This window comes from Oryza glaberrima, chromosome 7 (genome assembly GCF_000147395.1).
Source record: "Oryza glaberrima chromosome 7, OglaRS2, whole genome shotgun sequence".
NCBI classification, from domain to species: domain Eukaryota; kingdom Viridiplantae; phylum Streptophyta; class Magnoliopsida; order Poales; family Poaceae; genus Oryza; species Oryza glaberrima.
Window position 1 is genome coordinate 17502533 of NC_068332.1, and position 24975 is coordinate 17527507.

Here is a 24975-nt window from a genome sequence, read left to right on the forward strand (position 1 = left end):
ATGTAGTGGTGATTTTGACACCTAAAGTTATCTTTAGAGAAACAAACGAATGAGGATTGTTTTTCTTTAGCAGTAGAGTAAAGCATTGTGATTGTAAACTTAATATTTGTCTCAAACAACACCAACAAAAGAGAGAGAGAGAGAGAGAGAGAGAGAGAGGCAAAGATAGTATTGCATTGATCATGAGATAATAGACGAAACAGATCGCTCGTGTATATATAAAAAAATCTTGATCTTTCATTCATAATCAATGATAAATACACTTCACAGATTACACGTTCTCTTGCGAAGATTTCCAGTAAACCATCCTATCACAAATACGAGATCACTGTGCGTTCCATGACACAAAAAAAAAAAAAAACAGAGGAAGACATGTCTGAATCCTACAAGCTTCTGCACCTACTGAAGAACACTGATCACAATGCCAAGAACGCCTCGGAGTTGGCCCGCAGCTGCTCCTTCTCCAGCATCTGCATCTTCAGCCGCGGCAGCGACTTGCCGGCCGTGGTCGGCCGCGGGGCCGCCATGTTTGCCGGGGTCGGGGCCGGGCGCGGCCCCTGCAGCTTGACGTCCTTGACGGCGACGCGCACGGCACGGAAGGGGTCGTCGCGCGGGAAGTTGCCGTTGTAGATGACCTCGAGGTGTCCGTTGTCGTCGGCGGCGTCGGCGTCGGAGACGACGACCGCGCCGAGCCACATGACGAGGCGCAGCGTCGTTGTGCCTAGCCTCCCCAACGGCGTGCGGACGCGCACCTCGTCGCCCTTGTTGAAGGACATCTCGTTGACCGGCGATCGTCCTGACGGCTTCTTCCCCTTGGCGTCGACGGCGCGGTGGATGATCGGGCGCGAGGAGCGGGGACTCGAGCGGCGGGGAAGCGCCATGGACGACGGCTACGAGCGCTGCTAGCTGCGACTGCGACTCTGCGAGGATGGGGTGGAAGGAATTGTGGTGGATGCAGCGCTAGGATTTATCGGCAGCCGAGTCCGACTCCGAGTCGAAACCAATGAAGCTAGCTACGTAGCACGTCGGAGACGGAGTTGGAGTTGAAGTCGGTGATTAGCTTGCAGTGATTAATGGCTAATCCTTGTGAATTCTGCTCTATACACGCGGCATTATTGAATCCGAGCCCGACTAGAAATCGTAGATTTCTCGAAGCCTAAGCCGAACTGGTGGAGGTGTCGCCGGAGGGGCAGGGAGACGACGTACGGCGGCTCAGTTTGCACCGTCTCCATATGCAAACATCAATCGGAGAAAAACGGAACGAGTGAATTATCCGCTTCATTGACAAATCAAATATTTTAAGAAACAAGGTTAACAGATAGCTTAAAACAAATGATATTAGCAATGCAGTAGAAAAAAAGGTTTTTTTTTAAAGAAAGTATATTGTTTGAAGTGTGGAAGAAATATTCCGTTTCAATAATCCATAAATAATTAAAAAATGAATTGAGTAAACCATGAGTAGAAAGTTAAGAAGTGGGGGACGCTAGTCCACCAACAAGTAGGAATGCAAGTGGGGTTGGCTTGTGGGCTTTGAGGCCCCCATTGTAGTTATATTTTGAAAAAAAGTACGAATTACCCCCTCAATAGTTATGGTCGTCTGATTTTTAACCCTGAACTCTAATACCGGTTATTTTTAACCTTGAACTTACAAAAGGGACGAATTACCCCCCTAGATCGACCCAGTGTAGTTTCAGTCCTACGTGGACGTACACGTGGCAGTCTAGTCAACCAAAACAAAAGAAAGATACATGGGACCCACTGTCAGCCACAACAAATAAACATGGTGGGGCCCACTGTCAGCCCAATCCTCTTCTTCTCCCCCTCCTCTTTGCGTCTTCCCTTCTCTCCATCTCTGGCACATCAAGGCAGGTAGTGGAGCTCACCGTCGATCTCACCGCCTCCATGGCGAGCTCGTAGCGGCGGCCGATCTGCGCACACGCTCGCCATAGAGGAGGAGCACGAGCACGCCTAGCATGGAGGCGGAGACGAGAGAGGCATCGCCGCGCACATGCTTGTCGGCGGAGGACATCGCCATCACTGATCCATATTATATTCGACTTCCAATTTAATTTATTTGTGCAGAATAGACCATTCTATTGACCTGCACATTAATCGGCTTCTATTGGCTATGATCATCGCCTGCTAGCTACCCATCGTGTGGCATCGTCGGCGAGCTTGCCGTTTAGATTGATCCTCTCGCTGCCGCTAGATCTCACCTAATTCCTATGCATGCAAACCGTGTACGTAAATGCACATAACCACAGGAGCATGCCTACTTTCTCTCCAACGAACTCGCACACATAATCCAGTGATTAGCCAAGAAAATCATATTCGTATTACGGATCGGTGACCAGCGGCCCCACTAGCTGCATAAGGGTGTTCACGGTGCAGCTATCGCACTTGGTGAGCCTCTGTTGCCAACTAGATCCAAAGCCCTCTAAATTCACATACTCAAGTGTAAGTTCGTTGTAGTGGGCCTCACCATTATCTTCTTTTTTCAATCTTCCCTTCCCCTTTCTCCTCGCAGTTCTTCTTTCTCACTTTCCCCATCGGTTTAGACGGCACCGAGTGGAGCCTCGGTCGGAGCGGCGGCGGGGTGATCCAAGCGGCGGCAACGGCGGCGGGCAGAGCAGTGATGGCGTCGGGCTGAGCGGCCAGATCCAGTCAGATCTGGCTTCGGGCGACGGCAGCGAATTGTGGGCAGGGGGGAGGGGGAGGGGGGGATGACGACGCGGCAAGCTCACTAGATCTGTCGGATGCGGCGGCTTTTCGGGCACGATGTGAGGTTGACCGTGGCTTCCTCGTTGGCGTCGTAGCCACCGGTTCCTCGCCGGTGCTGGTGACGAGCTTTGCAGCCACCGCCCCACCCTCTTCACCTGCACCAACGATAACCTCCCCTCTCCGCCACTAGCCCGCCATTGTCTTTCCTCCTGCTGCTGGTTCCGGCCATGCGCGGAACTAACAAGGCTCTCACTCACCCAATTTTTTCTTAAAAAACTGACGAGGCTCTGGGTACCCAAATTGGACATGGGAACCCCATGAAAACATGGTCCCCACTCCATTCTCTCCTTCACGTAAGCATTTCGTCTATGTAGTTGTTTGGGGCTGAATACTGTGAACGCCCTAAGAAGGCCATGCAAAAATACATGCAAATGTACTTATCTACCATGATGCTTTTTTTTCCCCAAATTTGCCACAACTTCTACTTTGGATCAAAATATATGGATGGCTCATATATCCATCGGAGGGTACTCTTCCAAAAAAGAAAAAAAATCCTTTTCTATTGGTCTTGTTTGCTTGAACCCACTAGCCGAGAAAACCGTTATGTCATATATAAATCTTATCCACCACGCATGACGCATCTGTCCCAAGGCCCACTAGTTCAGCAGTTTACAGCTCTTCGGAGCAACGAAGTGAAACAAAATAATGTTGCCGCTTCAACTAAATTTCTTTGTGAACAGAGTGAACAGACTACTACTAGTTCTTTTGGGATTCGTTGATGTTGTTGAGAGCCAAACGGTTCGTCTGAACGGAAAGTGAAGGAAATACATATGGCCCTTGCCTTCCTTTCAGAAAGAAAAAAATTGACACAGAGACTGGCACAAACTGATATCCAAGTCAGAGTAGAAATGACATTACCAGCTAGATGCTTTGTTTGCTGCATACCCAGGCTCTTGATCTCAACGAAGGAAAGGAAAGCCAAAGGCGTGCAAAGAATTGAAAGCTGAATCCTAGCTACAACATCAAAGTTGTGAGCAGGTGGATTGTAATCATACATGTAATCAGAGGGCAGCTGGATTATGATTCTGATCTGTACTCTTGGATATCAACAAAATCAAGGATAAAATATATTGGTAAAAAAAAATATAAAGAAGCGAAACCTCGATCTTTCATTCATAATCAATGGCAAATTGAAGTTCACACAGATTGCATGTTCTTCTTCTCATGCGAACAAATCATTCAATCTACGAGAATTCAAAAGATCACATCGCCTTCCATGCAAACCAAGAACAGAGGAAGACATGTTCTGATTCCTACAAGCTTCTGCACCTACTGCTACTACTGATCACAATGCCAACAAGGCCTCGGAGTTGGCACGCAGCTGCTCCTTCTCCAGCACAAACATCTTCAGCCGCGGCAGCGACTTGCCGGCCGTGTTCGGCCGCGGGGCCGCCATGTTTGCCGGGGTCGGGGTCGGGGCCGGGCGCGGCGCGGGCAGCTTGACGTCCTTGACGGCGACGCGCACGGTCCGGAAGGGGTCGTCGCGCGGGAAGTTGCCGTTGTAGATGACCTTGAGGTGGCCGTCGTCGGCATCGGCGTCGGAGACGACGACCGCGCCGAGCCACAAGACGAGGCGCAGCGCCGTGGTGCCTAGCCTCCCCACCGGAGTGCGGACGCGCACCTCGTCGCCCCTCTTGAAGGGCATCTTGTTGACGGACGATCCTGATACTGACCGCTTCTTGGAGACTAGTCTCCCCTTCGCCTTGACGGCGAGCTCACTGCGGCGGTGGATGATCAGGCGCGACGAGCGGGGACTCGAGCGGCGAAGCGCCATGGACGAACGAGAGCGCTGCTGGGAGTGCAGAGGATTGGCGGAAGGAATTGTGGTGAATGCGAAGGGAGGCGGCCGCGCATGGATTTATAGCCAGCCGAGTCCGAGTTGGAATTGAAGTCGGTGTCCGAGTTCAAGTCGGCCATTAGCTTGGCTGTGATTAACTGATCCGGTATTCTACTTGGACAATCTATTCATTCTCTGCGCGGCATTGTTCAATCTGAAGGTGTCGCCGGAAGGTAAGGGAACGGCGGCTCAGGTTGCACCGCCGCCATAAGTCGCCGGAAGGTAAGGTGTCCGTCGTCGGCGTCTGCGTCGGAGACGACGACCGCGCCGAGCCACATGACGAGGCGCAGCGTCGTGGTCCCTAGCCTCCCAACCGGCGTGCGGATGCGCACCTCGTCGCCCTTCTTGAAGGACACGGGCGCCGGCGACGGCGCGGATGACATCTTCTTGACGGGCGACCCTCCTGACGCCTTATTGGAGACTACTCTCCCCTTGGCCTCGACGGCGAGCTCACTGCGGCGGTGGCTGATCGGGCGCGAGGAGCGGGGACTCGAGTGGTGGGGAAGCGCCATGGACGAACGAGCGCTGCTGCGAGGATGGGTGGAAGGAATTGTGGGGAATGCGTAGACGGAGAGTGGCGGCGGGCTTGGATTTATCGGCAGCCGAGTCCGAGTCCGAGTTGAAATCGGTGATGGTAGCAAGTCGGAGACGGAGTTGGAGTTGAAGTCGGTGATTAGCTTGCTGTGATTAATGGCTAATCCTCGTGAATTCTTCTCTATATGCGCGGCATTGCTGAATCCGAGCCCGATTAGAAATCGCAGATTCGCGCGCGAAGCCTAAGCCGAACTGGTGGAGGTGTCGCCGGAGGGGCTGGGCGACGACTTACGGCGGCTCAGTTTGCACCTTCTCCTTATGCAATACGGAGACCAATCGGAGAAAAGCAGAACGAGAGATCGACGATGGGCATATGTGTCCGGCGTCAGTCGGGAATGAAGCTCGCTGAGGAAGCTCTGGACGCCGGCGGCGTCGTTCTTCTCCGATGATCCTGTGAACTGCTGCCCGTCAAAGTTGCTAACTTGCAGCTAATAGACGACACGACACTGTTTCAGTTGTGCACGGTGAAGCAGCATCACAGGTTTGCTTGCTCGAGGAAAGTGAAGCAAACAGAAAAGAAAAGGAAAGGAAAAAAAGGAAGTGTCGTCAACACCAAAATCACACAAGAAAAGGAAGAAACTGCATACGGCGATATCCCTCCTAATCTAGAAAGGCAAGTAGAGGAGATTGCAAGATAGTAGTAGAATACTCTGCTTGTACATTTGGCATCGCTGAATTGAAATCTTGTGTATCTCGCGCGATTAACAATTACATCGATCGAGTCGGATCGATCTTTTTTCCTTTTTATTTTCGTGCTATCACAGAAATTACAGACACAATAGCAAGAGAGAAAAAGGAAGTCAAAAAGAATAGAGTAGTATATATAACAGCAGCAACCTCAGCAGCTCAAGCGAGGTGGATGGGATGAAGAAATGAGTTGATTGGATTTAGGCGAGGGCGTCGGCGCCGGCGACGATCTCGAGGATCTCGCCGGTGATCTTGGCCTGGCGCTGGCGGTTGTAGACCATGGAGAGGTTCTTCCGGAGCTCGATGGCGTTGTCGGTGGCGCTGCTCATGGCGCTCATCCTGGCGGCGAGCTCGCTGGCGAGCGACTCCTGGAGCGCGCGGAGGATCTGGCTGTTGAGGTAGAGCGGGAGGAGCGCGTCGAGGATCTGGACGGGGTCCTGCTCGAACTGCACCACGGGTGAGAAGGGCTGCGTCTCGATCTTCACCTTCTCCCGCTCCACGGTCAGCTTCCCTTCCTTGGTGGTGAGCCGGAACAGCTCGTCCTCGGTGGCGTCCACGCACACGCCGTTGATGTCGCAGATCTCCCCCTTGGGCGACATGGGGAGCAGCGTCTGGATGATGGGGTCGGAGCGGACGAGGGAGACGAACTTGGAGTAGAGGAGCTCCACCTTGTCCACCGCCTCGGACACGAACAGCGAGTAGACGAGGTCGCAGATGGACTGGGAGTCCTTCACGGTGGGGATGCCGTTCACCTCCAGCGTCCGCTCGGTGGGGATGAAGGGGCGGCGGATGAAGTAGGCGTTGCCCTTCTTGCCGACGCTGACGACGGTGTACTCGAGGCCGAGCTGCTTGAGCTCCTCGATGCGGGTCTCGGCCTTCTTGAGGACGTTGTTGTTGAAGCTGCCGCAGAGGCCGCGCTCGCCGGTGAGGACGACGAGGGCGACCTTCTTGACGGGGCGGATGCGGGTGAGGGGGAGATCGATGTCCTCCGTCTGGATCTCCTGGTTCATGTTGTAGAGCACCTCCACCAACGCCTCCGAGAAGGGGCGGGAGGACACCACCGCCTCCTGCGCCCGCCGCACCTTGGCCGCCGCCACCAGCTTCATCGCCTCCGTGATCTTCTGCGTGTTGCGCACCGAGTCGATGCGGCTCCGCAGCTCACGCAGCGAGCACCGCACCACCTGCAGGCGGCCGCTGCTGCCGCTGCTAGGAGCGGAGCGGCGGCGGGTGGCCAGGGCGGAGGAGGACCAGGCGGTGGAGAGGTGCGAGCACGACATGGCTGGCGGGTCACCGGCAACAGCGGCGGCGGCGGCGGCGGCGGGTGGAGGGAAAGATTTCGGATTGGGTTTGGGTGGAGGTGAGGCGAGGCGAGGCGAGGGGCCGAGGCTCTCCAGGCGGAAGTAGGGCAGGTGGGGTTTTCAAGGCGGGGTGAGTGGTGGAGGAGGCAGTGGTCGGATCATGTGGATGGATGTGCTGCTGCTTCTGCTGCTTCCATTTCACTCGAATCATTTTTTGGCTTGGCCCATCTGAAACTGAAAGAATAGCATATTGGAAAAATGAAAAATAAAAGGAAAAGAGATACTAGTAACTCACACTGGCTGGGACTCAGGATCGTGCTGAGGATATCCTGGCATCCTGCAGTAGATATCAGATACTACCCAAAAAAATAAAAATTAACACAAGCTTTAGACATGATGGTTAGGTTAGCCAAGTTTAGTTCCTAACTTTTTCTTCAAACTTCTAACTTTTCCATCACATCAAAACTTTTCTACACACGTAAACTTCCAACTTTTTTATTCAAACTTCCAATTTTAGCGTGGAACTAAACACAGCCTTAGTACTTGTGCTTGTTGCTTTCAATTTTAGCAAGGAAATGATTTTATTTATTTTACCGGTTTTGCTGTAATTCTTCTGCATATATAGAATTGGTGAGCACAAAACTTCATGGCAGAGGGAACAAACAGATGTAACCCAGTTCTTTCCAGATGTAGAAACAAGGTAGTACATGAATATAGAAGGGCACAGTACAGGTACAAGGTTCAGGTTTAATGAAATGGAAGTTACTTCGAATGTAAACTAGAACCTCAGGGTACAACAGCAGCAGCAGCTAAAGTCTCGGATTGATCTGCAGCAGGAGGTTTCTTTGATGGCTTGTAGACACTGAAATCGCCAAAATCCCGCCGTCCACTACACAGCAAAGAACACAAGGTATGCATGTCCAGAGGGTCAAAGATAATTGTCCAGGAAAAAAAAATCATCTAACAGAAAAAATCTTCCAAATCTACCTACACATAGTTGATAGATAACCAGGGTGATTTTGCACCACAAACATGCGCAATTATCAATGTGTGAGAACAAACCGAGTAGCAAAACGACAGGTGAATTCACCTGTGCTTTATATTCCAGCCCGAAGGCAAATAACGAGGGTGAAGAGAAGCTACGAAGACCTGCCTCCACCGTTGGCTGAACTGGTTAATGGCCTCCTCGCCACCGTTGGAAAGCAAAAGCTCCACGACCTGTTTACCGTGATGCCCATGACCTAACAGGGAGATCTTCTTGTCACCGTTTTGGGGAATGGCTTGGTTAGAATTGTTACTGCCGCATGGATCCCTGTCAAGATCACCGTTTGCAGGATTACCACCTAAGCTTGCTTGCTGCACGGTGTCTGCCTCCATGCTAGAGTCAGAAATGGGATTAGCCATACAGGGTGGATAGATTGTGCTTTCTTTGCTCAGAGTTGGACCATGTATCTTATTATCCCCAGAGCCTGGCTGACTGGTATGTTCATCAATACCTAGCTGATTGTTATTCTCATCAATGTCTGGATGACTGTTATTCTCAACTCCATTTTTAGAAAATTGCTCAGCATATCCATTTTCTGGATCATGTTCATTATTCTCAACAATGCCGTTGCTGTTGCTTTTTCTAATAACATTTTGAGCCTGGGATCGGTAAGAAAAACCATTTTTCTTTGAATGTCGCCTTCGCTCATTGGGACTCATGCCAACAAGTAATGCCATCTCAAGATCTTCAGGAGTCACATCCCTACCACCATAGTATGACTTCACAATCTGCAAAGAAATGAATAGGTCAGCAATACAGATTTAAGGCTAATTATAAGAACAAATTTGGTCTACTGAAATATTGATGATAACTAGAATGAAAAGTTTCAATAAGACAATGTTGAAACTGTGGTGAAGCCCAAAATACTTGAAGATTCTCATCACCTGCATTAGCTCTTCACATCTCTTCAAAGGCATATTGGATCCATGTCTTAAAAGGGCCATTGCAGCAGTCCTCAGCTGCAAAGGAGACACACCTGTTCCATTTGATTTATCTTCAGATAATGATGCACCAGCTATTAAACTTATATCACCTGAGTTTAATATCTTCTGTACAAAAAGCGGCACCCCAAATTCTTTGGCTATTTGCCTCTTGTACTTCTCAGCTGCTGAATGAGCAATTTCATGGCAGTCTACGCAAAGAAGTACAATATCATGTGAACGATGGCTCTTCAGATGCTCTGGAAAATGCATCCTGTAGCACGATGGTATAATTCTATATCTGATATAGTGGCTCTTTTCTCCACATCCAACACAAATATTTTTCTTGCTCTGAATATAGAAGTCATTATCCTCATCCTCTGGGCGACCCTTAGGTTCAAACAAGAGCACAATTGCTGGAGGATTATCTTCTATTAATTTTGCTAAATTACGTTGAATATACCTGGAAAGAAGAGTCGGTCAGTTTGATAAGATAACCATGATTTTACATACCTATAAACACTAAATAGTGCATCTAAGTGACAAACCATTCCAACTTTTTACGGTCACAGTAGCAAAGCAGTCTTCCATCACTGGCGTAGATCCTGCAATTGTGATATACTGGGGACTTGCATGAAAACTTTTTAATGAATAATTCCCGGGAAGCCTTTTTGTTAGTTGGTGCCATCAACAACTTCTCCCCACTTGATGCAAAGGAGAACATATTTTTTTGCTTCAAACTCAGCTGTGATACAAGGTTATAATTAAAAACTGATAGTCGACATAATCTACTTGGATCTTTGTACTTCTCAAGCAAATTTTTAAAGGTGGCATCCATGCTGACAGTGATGTCCTCAATCAGATAGCGAAGTTCTTCAGCATGAGCAACAACAATAGGTGAAGGTGGCGGCAAGGAAGGATACACAGTTGAATTGCTTGTTTCAGTTTCTAATATGGCAGAACACACCTCAGTTGGACCTCTTGGAACACTAACAGCAAGGGAAGCTATAGCTTGGTCTGACAGGACATACCGTAAGCTCTCATCATGCATGCGAGCCTGCAATGAAGTAATCAAGATAATTGAAGAGTCTGGAAATCCAGAGACCAGAATCACAAGAAAACAGATATGTCAAATTATTGGGTACAGCAACTTAATATATGCAGAAATAGGAAAATACAATGTGTGAAGCACCAAATACAGCTAATAGATTTAACAAAAAGCTAAGAATATACCCTACGAAAATGCGAAAATCAATTGTTCTAAAAGAATAAGAATATGTTGGCTGACCATTAAATCCCTCCATGCACAAATTTTCCAAACAAGATCCTACAAAAGAGCAACAAAATTGAGAATTTATTGAAATCACTGGCAAGCAGGCAAACAAATACAGAAAACAAGCACCTTCACTTCACTTGATTTATAGGAGTCAAGTCCATGGCTTTGCAAATTTTTTGACAAAATAGACGCCGCAGAGGATGCTCCTGGTGGACATTCAATTTCCTTTGCATACAGTTGCATACACACCATATTTGAGCGATGGCTGGCCTCGAAGAAAAAATTGATTTTGTCATTGGGAGAGTCTGAAGCATCTGATTAGATATTACAGTTTATCAAAAAAGTGAGACAGGGAACAATGGAAATAATTATGTAATTTGGTTTCAGGAAGCAATAAAATATCATCAATTCAACACGGAATCTCATTTTCTTAAGCTGCATAACAGGATTGTATAGGCTAATAGACCAATATATTTTCTTACAAAGCTAAATATTTGCTGATATTATTATCAAATAAGTTTTAGATACTTGATCCAGAAGGTTCCAGTTTATGCACAGGTTAAGGTATTAGTACATGAAATTTTGTTTTTACTTGTAGCTTGAAAGTTACTGATCCCCTCTGTCCTATAATGTAAGATATATTTCATCTTGAACATAGACCAAAGAGTCATTAGACGTTACTTGATTACTCTCTAATTAGTATCTCTAAGGGCTGCAGTCCAAAAAATATGCCTTACATTCTTGGGTGGAGGAAGCATTCAAAAGAGAGTACAATAGATAGTGCATATCTTTATATAATTTTTTCATAGATGGTCCTCCAGACACAGCTCAAGGACTGGAAGCTTTTTAAAGTTTAAGCATAACAGACTAAGGCTGTGTTCTAAGCTCCCCTTTCCAGTTTCCAAACTTCTACTCCCTCGTTTACCATGCGCAGGCTTCCCAAATTGGTAAATGGTGCGTTCTTTGCAAAAATTTTATATTGGAAAGTTTATTTAAAAAAATCATATTAAATTATTAATCCATTTTCAAGTCTTTTAAGCTAATACTTAATTAATCATGTGCTAATGAGCCACCTGTTTTTCGTGCCAGAGAGGAAACGTTTGGAACCTCTAGGTTGGAACGCAGCCCAACAGAGCTACATCAGTAATTTACATTTGCAGAAAACAATGTGCTCAGCTGAACTGAAGGGTGAACATAGAACAATCCAGATAAACTGATGCTTGTGAGCTCATGTGAAACTAATTTAGAGATGCAGGGAGTCATGAGTTCTATTGTCTAGGACTCTAAGATGTCAAATGTAGCTGTCTGTGGTAATGCTGTAATGTCTGGTTGGATGGGATATGTCCATCCATGTTTGGTTGAAGGGCAAGGTTGGATGGGATATGTCCATCCATGTTTTTAAGGATGAGGATATACAAGTTTTGTGTTTGGTTGTATGGATGGGATGAGCCAACTTTTTGTTTGGTTGATAGGATGAGGATGCATCGGATGAGATTAATTAACTAATTATAATATCTTAATTGGCATAATATTACTTAGTTATACACTTACCGGTTGGAATTAACACTTGTTGACACTAATCTTGCCATGCTAACTACTAATTAATAGCAAAACATGCTAATACCGTTAATCATACTCTAATCAACTCACTAATCATGTACTAATCAGCATCCTAAAGAAGGTGGATGGCTTCATCTGGCCAAAAGAACCGGATCCCTTCATCCAGCATATTGAGAGAATATTCTCTATTCTGGGCCACCATATCCACCCTGTCCTCCAACCAAACACCCCAAAAAATCAGGCGGCTATCTCCCATCCAGTCCCATCCACCCAACCAAACACACCCTAATTGCCTTGTTGACTCAGTTTGCTGAACAAATTACTATCTTGTAACAACTAAAAGTAGCATATAGTACATATTGGAAGGGAAAAGTTCCCCTCCAAAAAAGCAAGGGGAAACTCGACATAGGAACATAGATCATACCGTAAGTTTTTGCATGAAGCTCTGATGCCAAACAATTTGCAATGTACAACAGATAATGCGCATCACAACGGGCATACTGAATCATTTCTGGTGTTAGTGGGCGTAATCTCCAATCCTCACGCTGAAATATCAGAATCAAGGAGAATGAACCGTAAAAATGAGAGCAACTGTGATGCTGGAAAACAAACTGCTCTTTCCAGTCAAGTATATCTGACGTTGGGAGTATCAGTTCTAGTACTCCCTATGTCAAATATACTTGACTGGAAGGAGTAAATTTTGCAGGCACAACTAAAAGGTCATCGATTACAAGTAGGCAGAAGGAACTTGTTTATCATTTTCTTTTACATGTCACCTATTTAATAACAATTGAATGCATAAGGAAACAGGCTTCTAAATATCAGCTGAGATTGATTAATGGAACAGAGTTTCGATCAAGAATTTGTATGAGGATCAAATGGAAGTGAGTAAAAGGGCAAGGGAATCATGCATAAAGTAATGCAAGTAGTGACAAAATATAACTAAAGATGTGACAACCATTTTAGTGACATGCTTTAAAGGATGTAAAGGCACAAATTCAGAAAACCACCACAATTTAGGGTTTAGTACCACTGACCACCATTAGGTATTTAGGTCAACAATCATTTATTTCAGTAATGGTGCTTAATATTTGTAACAACAGATAGTGCAGAAATGACTTAGAATCTACTGCTACACCAGTAGATTCTGAAATCAGAGTAACAATGCATAACATGAGCTTCCATAGGTGCAAAAATGAATTTGAAAGAACCTACTGCTACATTATTATTCTGAAATCACAATCAACAATGCATAACATGAGCTTATGCAACTAATGTTTTCTAGGACATGAAAGCTTCAACAAAAGCTAAACATATATCTTGCTAAGCTCATAAATAAGTGCAACACAAATGCTCTAAATGAATTGGCAAAGATTCTCTGTAACTAACATGGTTAAACATTTTGTAGCACCCTGTGCACCATTGTGTCTAAAGTGCTAAAAAGAAGTAATCATGTAAAAATTGAGGCGGCAGATGAAAGCTAACCAGCTACTAAACAGTAAACAAACCAGTAAATAAGCTGATGAAAACACTTTAGTGGCTTTAGCAAGCCAACCTTAATAAATGGCCTACCTGCATTGTCTTATCTGTGGTCACTCCACAATATAATTCAAGCAAATATGCTAATGACTTCTGTGGTTTTGATAGAACCTCACATGCCTGCAATAAATTACTTTCATAAGGCAATTCAGAAAAGGGCATACATGCATAACATAAATAATAAAGTGAGGTCCGGTGAAAAAAAAAATGAACATCTAAGATAGAATAGGTGAATAACTTTAGGGGCAAAGTTGCCATTAAACAACCAATGTTCAATGACCAAAATATTCATAAGAAGGTGATCTCTACTCTAGATTATAGGAACTGGTACCAAAAAAAGATGTTTTCATCGTAAACACATTGTAAATCCATAAATCTTTTCATATTGCAGTAAACCAGTTATGAAATCATTTCCCCTGCTTAAACCATGAATACATTTCTGGTTGAAACTTGAAGCTAAAATCAAATATATAAAATTGAAACATAAGAAATTGTAATCAAGCGTGACGAACTTTAAACTATCACATATCATAATATTGGTGATGATGCTTAGCAGCTCATTATGTTGTCCCATGAAAAAACTATAACCACTAATGCAAAAATGAACGGGAAGCACACAAATGTAGGTCAGCAGTTGATTGGCACTGCTGATGTTCTTTCATTACATTAAAGAAAGTAAAATATGCTCACATCTAATGAGATGTCCAAGTAAAATGATGTTTCATGACCTATTGCCATATCAACGTACAGTATGGCATGTAACTTGCTACAGTGAAAAGACATGGCAAGCAAACATTATATGCGACAAAAAACAGGCACAGTTCGCTCGCATGCTGGAGAAATCTCTGCGGAATGGTATTAGATGTTTCATCCAAGACATGCATACTGTAGGGGGACTTACCTTGGCAGTATCAAACATATTCACAACATAAATATGAAAGTCTCTCTGAAGCCAAAGAACATCATTGTCAGCTCCATGGAAGATCTGACAAATAAGTAGGGAGAAGGTAAATGAAACTGCATTTAATAAAAGAAAGCAACACAGATCTTCTGCTGAGACGATTATACAGCAATTGATTTTGGCTATTAGTCAAAAACTCATTAGAAATTAGTGTAGGTGTCTAAAAAAGGCCTCTGCCACTACATTGCAAAGAAATGAGATTACAAGCTAAAATAGTTATGAGCTCTGAAGGAATTCATGAGACTATCAAGTGTCAGAGACAATACTGAAGGTTCCATATGCACAAAGGACAGAAAAAGAAAAGGGAGCAAGGATGGTAATGAAACAACTCAAAACCGTAGTCTAGGGGTTAGAGCTAGCATCAGTTCATATACATAAGGATGTCTATACGGCTTTGTAAAAGTTCGCTTCACTGTGGTTTATTTTTCTCCATGGTGAAATATCAAGCAGACATATCGATAACTAAAACTCTACCAATGTCCAAATGTTCACTTGCTAAAGTGTGATCATCAGTTTGATAGTGAGTAATAGACAGAGAAGAGTAAACAAAAGAGAGAGAGAGAGAGAGAGAGCTGACAAAGAATAATACATGAAAAAAGTTAATAATAACCAGACAGGAAAGGAAAAAACAAGAACCAAATGATTCATATAGCATTGATTCTGAAGAGCCAAGGGTAAACGGACCATCGCTGGGCAAAATAGTAAAATGTCTATGAGAACACTGATGGACTCATTCAGCAATCTTATCTTGATCAACCAAACACCCACCGTACCATGTAAATCATCCATGCTGTTAGGGCCCCATGTTCCAGAAATTCAAATTTACAAGAAGATTTAAGGGCTTTAGGTTTGTTGGATTGATTTGTTAGGCCAAATACCAAACTCAGCATTCGTTCATTTAGAGTGTTCGGGGCCCAGCTTCTATAGAAATTACATGTCTTATTAGGATTGGCTGAAAAAACTTTTAACTTATTGTCCTTCAAACTTCCATATTTTGGTTGTTTGTGTATAGTGGTTCCTGGCCCTGCAGTATCAACAATGCAGCATGATTCTTGGAAAAAAAAATATATTACTACCTCTAATGCAGAGACACATAATTATCTTTCATGATGGCTGAGAAAGAACAATCCACCATCTTATGGATATCATAAATTAGAGTTTAGTGGGTTTAAGCTTGATACAAACAGGAAATTAGACTGTCAAAGCAACCACGTTTAGGAGGGATGAACTATGAAAGCTCTAGGCTTAATCCCTCCTGCACATCAGACAATGTGAATCATGTGTTATGGTGAAAATATAATCATTAAAAGGCATTTTTACATTGTTTTATTTATGGACCATGGACCATGGCTCAGCTCTTTAACCAGAAAGAATCAATCTCTGAACTTCTCTAGATATCTTTTATAGTAATCTTAGTACCAAGGGTGCACACAAATGTGACGCTGGTGGAAACAACTTGTTTACACCATGTTCTCCTACACCCTATCTCTGTAATCACAAGTGTAATTTAAACTTTATTGGAATAACATGTAAATCAATTCACACCATCATCTGTACTGCACATTCCATAATTCTAGAGCTTCCAAAGTTGGACAACATGCAAATCCATCACAATTCAAAAATACAAATGGTAAGTGGCAAAATCACTTTAAGCAGAACTGAAAATGAAAACTAATGGTTTCCAGTGATATCAGATATAAGAGATGCACAACCTTACAGATTGAAGGATTGGCAAAAATTGGTCGTAGAATGCTCATCACGTCATGCAGCGCTATTGTGTCTATTAAATAATCTGCCTTCTGGGTAGAGATCTAAAAATGATATTTATATGTCATAATCTTAACAGGCCAATAAGCAACAGAGCAATAAGAAGGTATCCACCACCAGTTACCTGCATTAGTGCAGTGTATCCCAAGAATGACCGAAGGCTATGTTGCTCTGTATCAACAGCAAAAGCTTTTTCATCATCCAACAACCTAGCCAGGTCCTCCAACTGAGCATCTGTTTCGACCCAATTGTATGAAGTGCTCATTTCTGGGCATCGATCACCAGGCATAAAATTCTGAAAATCAGGTGGGTTGTTCAGCAAGGAAGTGATTTCCTCCTCAAATGGATGCACCTTTTGTGATGACTCTGTATCGATAAGAAAAGGAAATGTGTCACCTACTCAATGTGCAGTCAATTCGCTTGCAGTATGAGCATAGAGACTATGGTGAAAACTCATGCAATCAAACTTAAACTCAGGCACTTGTGCTTTCAGCATCTCCTCTTACTAACTATCAATAACGGTTTATGCACTTGTAGTAATTTAATCGATCAATCTTTTCAATTTACTTGCCTAACTAGGAGTCCCTAAACATGAGATGCAGTAACTGTACCAAATATTGTGAGCAAGGCTGTGCAGTACAGCCTTGTAGTAAACTTACTAACTCATAATATTTGAGAAGTAGGAATCTTTGGTAAAGTTAATAAAAGTCCTCGTGAAGTAGTAATTTTGATCGATCCACCTTTTTAATTTTTGTCTAACTAGGAATCCTAATTCCTAAACAAGAGATGCACTAACTGTACCAAATATTATGGGTAAGGGTGTGATGATGTACAGTAATGCATTGATAAAGAAATAGACAAAGCATGCAATAGATCCACGTTGTGTTTTCAGTGCACGTTGATAACTACCTGACGAAGCTCCAACAAGGGAACTGGCATCATGAAGGCCCCTTCCTATGCCAAGTAAGGACTAACACGCTGTGCAATCAACTAAGCAATCGTTTCCTTATGTTCCCCGTATGCAAAGAGACAGGTCCAGATCTCCATAGTCAATCCTCAAGCTCGGAGCAACCTTGCACTCAAAATGTTCGACGAAATTCCCCGAAGAACCAACACGCTATTACGTCCCCCCTAATCCTGCCTTAGTCTCCTTAGCGTACCAACCGTTCGCAGAATTCCCAATACAACCACACATCTACAAGGGCAAGGCAATGCCGACATCAAAAGAAACAGGAGCAGGGTGACCACACCTTGAGACGTCGGCTGGGCCTCGCTGCCGTGATGGCCGGAGCCAACCGGTCCAGCACCCTGGCGGCGCAGGTGCTTGAAGGCGGAGTAGGAGTTGTCCGCGACCACGCGCCTGAACCGGGCCTGCGGCTTCTCCTCCTCCTCGCAGGCTCGGCGCGGGCGGCGCCCTCGCCGTCCCCCGAGGAGGCCGGGCGAGGCTGGCGCGCGAGCGCGACCCCGTCTGCGCCGGCGGTGGAGGAGAGCCGCCACCGCGAGGGCCGCGAGGCATGCGGCGGCGGCCGCGGCCGCGGCGGCGCGCGACCTGAGGTTGGCGGTCGGCATGACGTCACGGGTGGGACGGGTTGGCGACCGGAGACGACGGCGAGAGGTGGCTCGGTTTCGGTTTGACCGTTTTGGGACTCGAAGCGTCGGTCTGCCCTGCAAACAGCTGACGTCAGGCAACGGTTTGGCCCATCACTGATTTTTCTATGGGCCACAAAATAGCCCAATTATTGGGATGAAATTCTGGGCCTATTTGACTTGCAAATAAACTTTTGGACCAATTACGTGCACCTTTGGGCTGAATTTATTCTTGTTTTAGTGACATTCAATATGCTATCGCGTCCCGAAAGTTTTTCATTTTTCTTTGCCAACCGATCTGCCCGTCTCCCGCCGCCGCCGCCGCCGTCGCCGCCTCCGGCAGGCGGCCCAATCCCCGGATCCGCCCGCGCCGGATGCTCCTCCGCCGCGCCGTCGCCGCCGTAGCGCAGCGCTCCTCCCGATTATCGCACTCGCGACCCCTCCTCCGGCGCGCGGGCCCTGCCTGCTCTAGCCTCACCACCACCACCACCTCCCAACATCGTCACGGCCGCCGTCGCGCGCCGCCGGCTGAGAGCAACGCCCTCACAACCACCGCCGCGCCACGCCCGTTCCCGGACTACTCCCCGCCCCGCCCGGACTCGCCGGCCGACGACGACCTCGCGCGCCGCCTCGCCGCCGCCGTCCTCTCCTCCCCTAACCCGGGCTCTCTCCCTCCCCTCCCCTTCCTCCCTCTCCTCCGCCCACTTCACCTCCTCCTCGCGCTCCCCCTGCTCGCCTCGCACCCGCACCTCCCCACCATCCTCCTGCCGCTCCTCCTCCTCTTCCCCTCCGGGCCTCGCCCGCACCCTCACCTGCTCCAGTCCTTCGCGGTCGCTGCCCACCTCGCCGCCGTTCGCGATCCCGGCGCCGCACGGGCCATCCTCGTTCGCGCCCTTCGCTTCCCGTCCCCTCATCGGCATTTCGTCGAGCAGTTCATCTCCACCTACAAGGCCTTCTCCTCCGACCCTGTCTCATTCGACCTCCTCCTCCTGTGCCTCCCCTCCGCGCCTCTCCTCCTCCGCCTCCGCCAGTACGGCATCTCTCCCTCCCCGGAGTCCTGTAACGCGGTGCTCTGCCGCCTCCCGCTTGATGAAGCCGTTCAGTTGTTTCAGGAACTCCCGGAGAAGAACACCTGCTCGTACAATATACTACTCAAGGCGCTGTGCACCGCTGGCCGCATCAAGGATGCGCACCAACTGTTTGATGAAATGGCATCGCCGCCAGATGTTGTAACATATGGCATTATGGTGCATGGGTATTGTACTCTTAGTGAGCTGGAGACTGCGATTAAGCTGTTAAGTGAAATGGCAGCAAGGGGGTTGGAACTCAACCCAGTAGCCTATACTAGTGTTATTGCATTGTTGTGCGACGAAGGGCAGGTTTCAGATGCTGTGAGGGTGGTAGAGGATATGGTGATGCATGGAGTGGTGTTGGATGCAGCGGTGTTCACAACGGTAATGAGTGGGTTCTGTAGGAAAGGTGATTTGGCAGCTGCAAGGAATTGGTTTGATGAGATGCAGAAGAGAGGGTTGGCAGCTGATGGAGTGACGTATACTGCGCTGATCAATGGCCTTTGTCGGGCTGGAAAGTTGAAAGAGGCAGAGAGAGTGCTTCAGGAGATGGAGGACAAGGGATTGGATGTTGATGCGGTCACATATACAGTTCTCATTGATGGGTACTGCAAGGTTGGGAAGATGACGGAGGCCTTTCTGGTGCATAACAAAATGGTGCAGAAACGAGTGACACCAAATGTAGTGACATACACGGCTCTGTCAGATGGACTCTGCAAGCAGGGGGATGTGTGTGCTGCTAATGAACTATTGCATGAGATGTGCAGCAAGGGGTTAGAGCTGAATATTTTCACATACAACTCCCTGATCAATGGCTTGTGCAAGGCTGGCAATTTGGAGCAAGCTATGAGGACCATGATAGACATGGATGAAGCAGGTCTTAAACCAGACGTTTACACATATACAACTATTATTGGTGCTCTTTGCCAGTCCAAAGAGCTTGACAGGGCTCACAGCCTTTTGCAAGAGATGTTAGATAAAGGAATTAAGCCTACTATTGTGACTTATAATGTTCTAATGAATGGCTTTTGCATGTCAGGTAGGGTAGAAGGAGGTAAGAGGCTGCTTGAATGGATGCTGGAGAAGAACATCCACCCAAATACCACAACATACAATTCTCTTATGAAGCAGTATTGCATTGAAAAGAACATGAAATCAACCACCGAGATCTACAAGGGAATGCTTTCACAGGAGGTGGTACCAAATGAAAACACATATAATATTTTGATCAAGGGACATTGTAAGGCAAGAAATATGAAAGAGGCTCTGTATTTCCATAGTGAAATGATAGAAAAGGGATTCAGGCTTACTGCAAGCTCATACAATGCTCTTATAAGATTGTTGAATAAAAAAAAGAAATTTACTGAAGCGAGAAGATTATTTGAGAAGATGAGGAAGGAACGTCTTACAGCAGAACCAGATGTATACAACTTTTATATTGATCTCAGTTTTAATGAAGATAATTTGGAGTCAACCCTTGCACTTTGCGATGAACTGGTGGAAGTCACTCTTGTGAAATCTATAGCTGACACGGATGATGACTTTGCAGAAGAGCATATATGTAAGTAACATGCTTTGGCAAATGATATCATCCTAATCTATTCAGGATTGGCAATGTGTAAAGTGAACCAAGAACACACAACAGACAAAGCACTGCCCTTTTTGCCATGCTGAAATAACAGTTGAGGTAATCATTCATTTCATCTAATCACTTAAATCAATCATCCATGGACACTTTAGCAATTTCCTGCATTTTCTTATGATTGATGATAATATCCTCTATTTACAGCTATCATGAGATTCCTTGAAGAGATGTGGGAGGTTCTTGGATATTACAGATACGTATGGGATTGCTCATCATGGTTATTATGCAATTTGCAAGGTAAGAGACAAAATGCACATTGAATTCATTGTTTTATTTTCCAGAGTATTGCCTGCCGTTTTCTTGTACAGTTACTATATGACGACATTTCTGGGCTCTGGGAGCACCTAAATTTTGGTGATTGCAACCAATTTAAACCCTTCAGAAATTTACAATTTTCTTAAACAATTGGTAACATAGAAAATGATTTCATTAATCACTCCACAAACTTTCAAGTAACATTAGGTGATGACATTGTCAAATCTGTACCGACTACATAGTGTTAACCTGTGTGGACTTATGTTTGTACCTCGCATTGCCATTGGTTAGGAAAAAGTTTTGGAGAGCCAGTGCTTTTATTATTTACTACTTATGTTTCAAATCGTACTAATAAGAATTCCTAGAGCTGTCCAGCTACGTAGAGTTAACTGCTTGACCTGTGTGGACTTATGTTTGTAACTCACATCGCCATTGGTTAGGGAAAAGTTTTCGAGAACCAGTGCTTTTATGTACTTATGTTTCAAATTGTACTAATAGGAATTCCTATAGCTGTCCAGCGTTTGAATGGCAGTTTTTGCATAATGCTGTAAACCTTGTAGAGAGTTGGATATCATTTTTTGTAATTGTGCCTTGCCTACATGGCTACATGTCTATTACTCCAGGCTGCTTGAGTTGATCTGCCACTGTATTACATCTGTTGGTCAAATCAGGACTCTTCTGACACCAGAGTCCTGGTGAACTGATGATGTCATGTTGACCTCAAGGTCACAACACACATAAGATCACAATTTTATAATTAAGTAAGGTTAAGCCACACGATCACACATTCACACATATATGCATAGGAAAAAAAAGGGAACTGTACAAGCATCTGTATTTACATATAGGGTTAAAATCATTACCTGTGTTAATCCATGCAGTTAGATCATTCAATATTGTCATGCCTTGACATATGCGTACTCAACATCCTCTTCATGACGTGTGATCAATAAATTTGTGATATTTTTTGACAGATAGACCATCCTGTTGCTGTGGAGCATGTAAAGAAATAAAGTGATGATTCTTACAAGCACTTAAGGCCATGAGAAATGAATACTGTTCACTTCTACAGTGCCTTTTGTATGATCCATATCTGATAGTGTGATGGAGTAAGTACTCAAGTCCTATCCTCTACTATCAAGTTCAACTACTTCAGAACATATCAGTGAACCAAGGACTTCTTTAGCTGAACTTCTGCTAAACTGCTTAGCGTTTAATCTTTATGATTGGATGTTATTTTGCCACCATTACAACAACATTGCAATACCTTGTCTGCTGAGTCCTATACATGTCCTTGTTGTATCCTACTAGTACTTTTTTTTTCCTCTTAGTTATATGCTCCATTTTTTATGGTGTACACAAGTATATACACCGTTCTTTCAAACTTACATTACGTTCTGGAATTATGCTTGTGAATCTTAGCATGCTTTATAGTTCCTTGTGTTGCATACCATAAATATACTGTACTGTCAAACTACTTATATTTGTAATATGGTCTGATTCTCTAAAGAAAAAAAATATATAGCCTGTACGAAAAATGTTATGTACTAATGTACATCTTGTTGTGTGCTTCTAAGTTCTTGCATCTGATTATGAGTGGGAAATACAAGTCTGCAAACTGCAATTGTGGCTCATTCCTTGTTCAATGGCATGATTGTAGGGAAAATTTTCCATGGTATTGTTGGCAATTTCTTATCACACTGAAAGTATTACAATGATGATGGTCTAGCCCAGAGTTGGATGTTTGGACTTTGGAGCACAGAAGGTAATAACATTAGTTTGCGAGATTGCCCTTTTTGGCCTTTTCAGATGATGATGATATACAAGGAGATAATTGGATTACTGTTGCATAGCTTCAGCTTCCACATAAAATGTGTTTGGTGAGAGTGAGTGAGTGACAAACTTTTACCTAGTGTTGATAGGGAGTTGACATCATGGAGCTATGCTATCGACATCTTTTCACTACATAATAGGGCAGTGTTACCCTTCTAACCATGTCTCAGTGTGAAGCAATATGGCTGTACTATTTTTACAACAGCAGGGACATTAGCTGCTTAAGTCAAGCACCAACTAGCGATTTTTGTCCTAACTGACACTTTTTTCGTTAAGATGCATTTGTTCAGTTTTACAAGGCCCACCAGATATAGCAACCTTGAACAATTTCTTTATGATGATACACTTGTGTAAAAGTAAGTAGCAAAAATGACCTCCGCTTGTAAGTTCTAATTCATATCGATACACAATCTTTGCTTCCAATGGCCTCAGATGGTATACCTGTTGGTATAGCACTATAGCTACCGGGAATTCTGGAACCTTGAACTATCTGTGGCTAAAGACATGACAAGTTCCCTTAACCCTTGACAGATGGCACCATCTCATTTCATTTTGTTAGTGCTTTCCTACAAACCTGTGATTCTTTCGGTTCTTTTATAATTGGATGCCACGTACTCTCTCCTTCAGTTACAAAAACATGTCGTTTTGGACATACCTCAAGTCAAAGTTTAAAAACTTTGAACATCCATATATTATAAAACATTTGGATTAAATTTATAAAAATCATGTTTATAGATTTGTCTTGAAAAGGAAAAAATATTTTTTAGTATTATAATTAGCCTTTTGAATATTTTGCAATAGATAGAAATTAGTGATCATAGCTGCATTTTGAAGACCACATCGATGTCCAAAATGGCAAGTGTTCATGACCGGGTGGGGTACTGATGCTGTGGGAACCAGATCCTCAAGCGCTACGTCAGACGGACGTCCAACGGCTCTCGTCCGTCCATTCGGCATCGGACGGAGTAGAGTGAGCACAGCGGATAGACTCGGCCCATATGGTAGAAAAATCAGCCCACGCGATCCACAACCATCGACGCCACAGCCGCGGCCGGCTAGGAAGCAAATGGGGGAGGGGAGACCTCTGCACCGTCGGCGTCGTCGCCACCGCCACAGCCTGCGTCTCCCGCGCGAGGGCCCCTTCGTTGCCACCATCCTCTTCTCGGCCAGCAAAATCGGGATGGCTCCTGATTTCCCGTGGTCTTCGGCCGGCCGCTCACTGCCGCTCGTCGTCTCCTCCGGCGCATCCGCGGGTGGAGTGGATCCTGGAAGAAGCCCCTCCCCTCGTCGCTGCCCTCCTCCCCATCTCTCGCCCCTGCGTTCTCTCTCCCTTAGCATGTTGCTGGCTCGCTGCCGGCAGTGTACTCCTTCAAATCATCCCTGCATAAAAGTTCAAGGGGACTCCTGTTAATTCGTTAGTAGCAGCAGCAGCAGGTTATATACACTTAGCTGTTGTTCGAGGTTGCCGACTGATTCCTAGTTTCAATTTTCTTGAGGATGAAAGTAATATCATCACCAGAACCTACTACAAGGGCTTGCAATGGCAGCATCTTGAAAATCCTAGATCGAGATCTAAAATTGATATGAATGGATATTGTAAATTGATGTGAATTGGGATTGTAAGTTTGTAACTCAACACTGAATGTGATGACTGAATGCCTTTGCCAATTGAGATTGATTGTTGTGTCTATTTGAGAATGTGAAGATTGTAGTTGCATCAATTTTTCGTTTTCAATTCAGTACGTTTAAAGGAATTGAAGTGAAACTTCAGTCTAGCAAAAGAATGTCACTTGTGTTGATGCTGCTTCGACAGTAAACATTGAACATTACAATGTGCTGTTCTTGCTGCATTGAGCATTTGACGAAACCCTAATGTTTGCTTGCAAAATGGCAAAAACAAAGGTATATTCACATATACATCATTAATTTAGTGCTGCAATTTGAGAACGGAACTGACATGAATACAGACTTGGATCAAATCTGTGTTGAAATTGCAACACTTATGATGCTCTTAACAATAAATCTCACAACAATGCATTGTTGCTTTGGACAAGTTGCTTCCCTCTTGCTGCATCTTCCATGACAGGTTGACCTCCAATCAGGAGTCATGGTTTCGTCAAAGCGGACGGTCCGCGACCTCCACGGCGGACGCAGCGGAGGCTCCCGTTCGAGGGAGGACATGGAGGCGCAGCCGCGCAGGCTGTGGTGGTGACGCCGACGGCGACGACTTGCTTCCTAGCAGCGCCGGCGGCCGTGGCTCGGAGGTGGCGACTGGCGTCGATGGTTGTGAATCGCGTGGGTCGATTTTTATACCATATGG

General features: G+C 45.3%; 3 protein-coding genes across 4 annotated transcripts; 1 reads left to right on the forward strand and 2 right to left on the reverse strand.

The window, feature by feature from the left end:
* Positions 1–5850: 5850 nt before the first annotated feature.
* On the reverse strand, positions 5851–7312 carry LOC127778302 (ATP synthase subunit gamma, chloroplastic). The gene has a single exon (XM_052304883.1). The coding sequence runs from the start codon at positions 7174–7176 to the stop codon at positions 6100–6102; it is 1077 nt and encodes a 358-aa protein (XP_052160843.1). The 5' UTR covers positions 7177–7312; the 3' UTR covers positions 5851–6099.
* A 117-nt stretch (positions 7313–7429) lies between these two features.
* LOC127778300 (protein RRP6-like 3) lies at positions 7430–17892 on the reverse strand. The gene is made up of 12 exons (XM_052304879.1): positions 17516–17892; positions 16390–16631; positions 16211–16309; positions 14439–14522; positions 13571–13657; positions 12423–12543; positions 10565–10752; positions 10451–10489; positions 9711–10219; positions 9127–9625; positions 8288–8970; positions 7430–8086 (listed from the first exon to the last, which is right to left on the reverse strand). The coding sequence occupies exons 1-12, from the start codon at positions 17832–17834 to the stop codon at positions 7984–7986; spliced, it is 2973 nt and encodes a 990-aa protein (XP_052160839.1). The 5' UTR covers positions 17835–17892; the 3' UTR covers positions 7430–7983.
* A 2-nt stretch (positions 17893–17894) lies between these two features.
* On the forward strand, positions 17895–23271 carry LOC127778301 (pentatricopeptide repeat-containing protein At1g05670, mitochondrial). 2 transcript variants are annotated; one of them, XM_052304881.1, is made up of 4 exons: positions 17895–20609; positions 20712–20804; positions 21797–21931; positions 22483–23271. In XM_052304881.1, the coding sequence occupies exon 1, from the start codon at positions 18227–18229 to the stop codon at positions 20489–20491; it is 2265 nt and encodes a 754-aa protein (XP_052160841.1). In that variant the 5' UTR covers positions 17895–18226; the 3' UTR covers positions 20492–20609; positions 20712–20804; positions 21797–21931; positions 22483–23271. The 2 variants fall into 2 exon arrangements, with proteins under 2 accessions (XP_052160841.1, XP_052160842.1); XM_052304882.1 differs by having other exon boundaries at positions 21801–21931.
* Positions 23272–24975: the final 1704 nt, after the last annotated feature.

What these genes read in the sequence shown, in the direction of transcription:
- LOC127778300 (XM_052304879.1), bottom strand. Translation starts at nt 17,834, where the DNA reads ATGCCGACCGCCAACCTCAGGTCGCGCGCCGCCGCGGCCGCGGCCGCC. An exon ending in CCAATCCTTCAATCTGTAAG is followed by an intron (nt 14,523 to 16,210) that starts GTTGTGCATCTC and finishes CTTATTTGTCAG; the next exon opens with ATCTTCCATGGAGCTGACAA. An exon ending in ATAAATCAAGTGAAGTGAAG is followed by an intron (nt 10,490 to 10,564) that starts GTGCTTGTTTTC and finishes GCTCTTTTGTAG; the next exon opens with GATCTTGTTTGGAAAATTTG.
- LOC127778302 (XM_052304883.1), bottom strand. Translation starts at nt 7,176, where the DNA reads ATGTCGTGCTCGCACCTCTCCACCGCCTGGTCCTCCTCCGCCCTGGCC.
- LOC127778301 (XM_052304881.1), top strand. Translation starts at nt 18,227, where the DNA reads ATGCTCCTCCGCCGCGCCGTCGCCGCCGTAGCGCAGCGCTCCTCCCGA.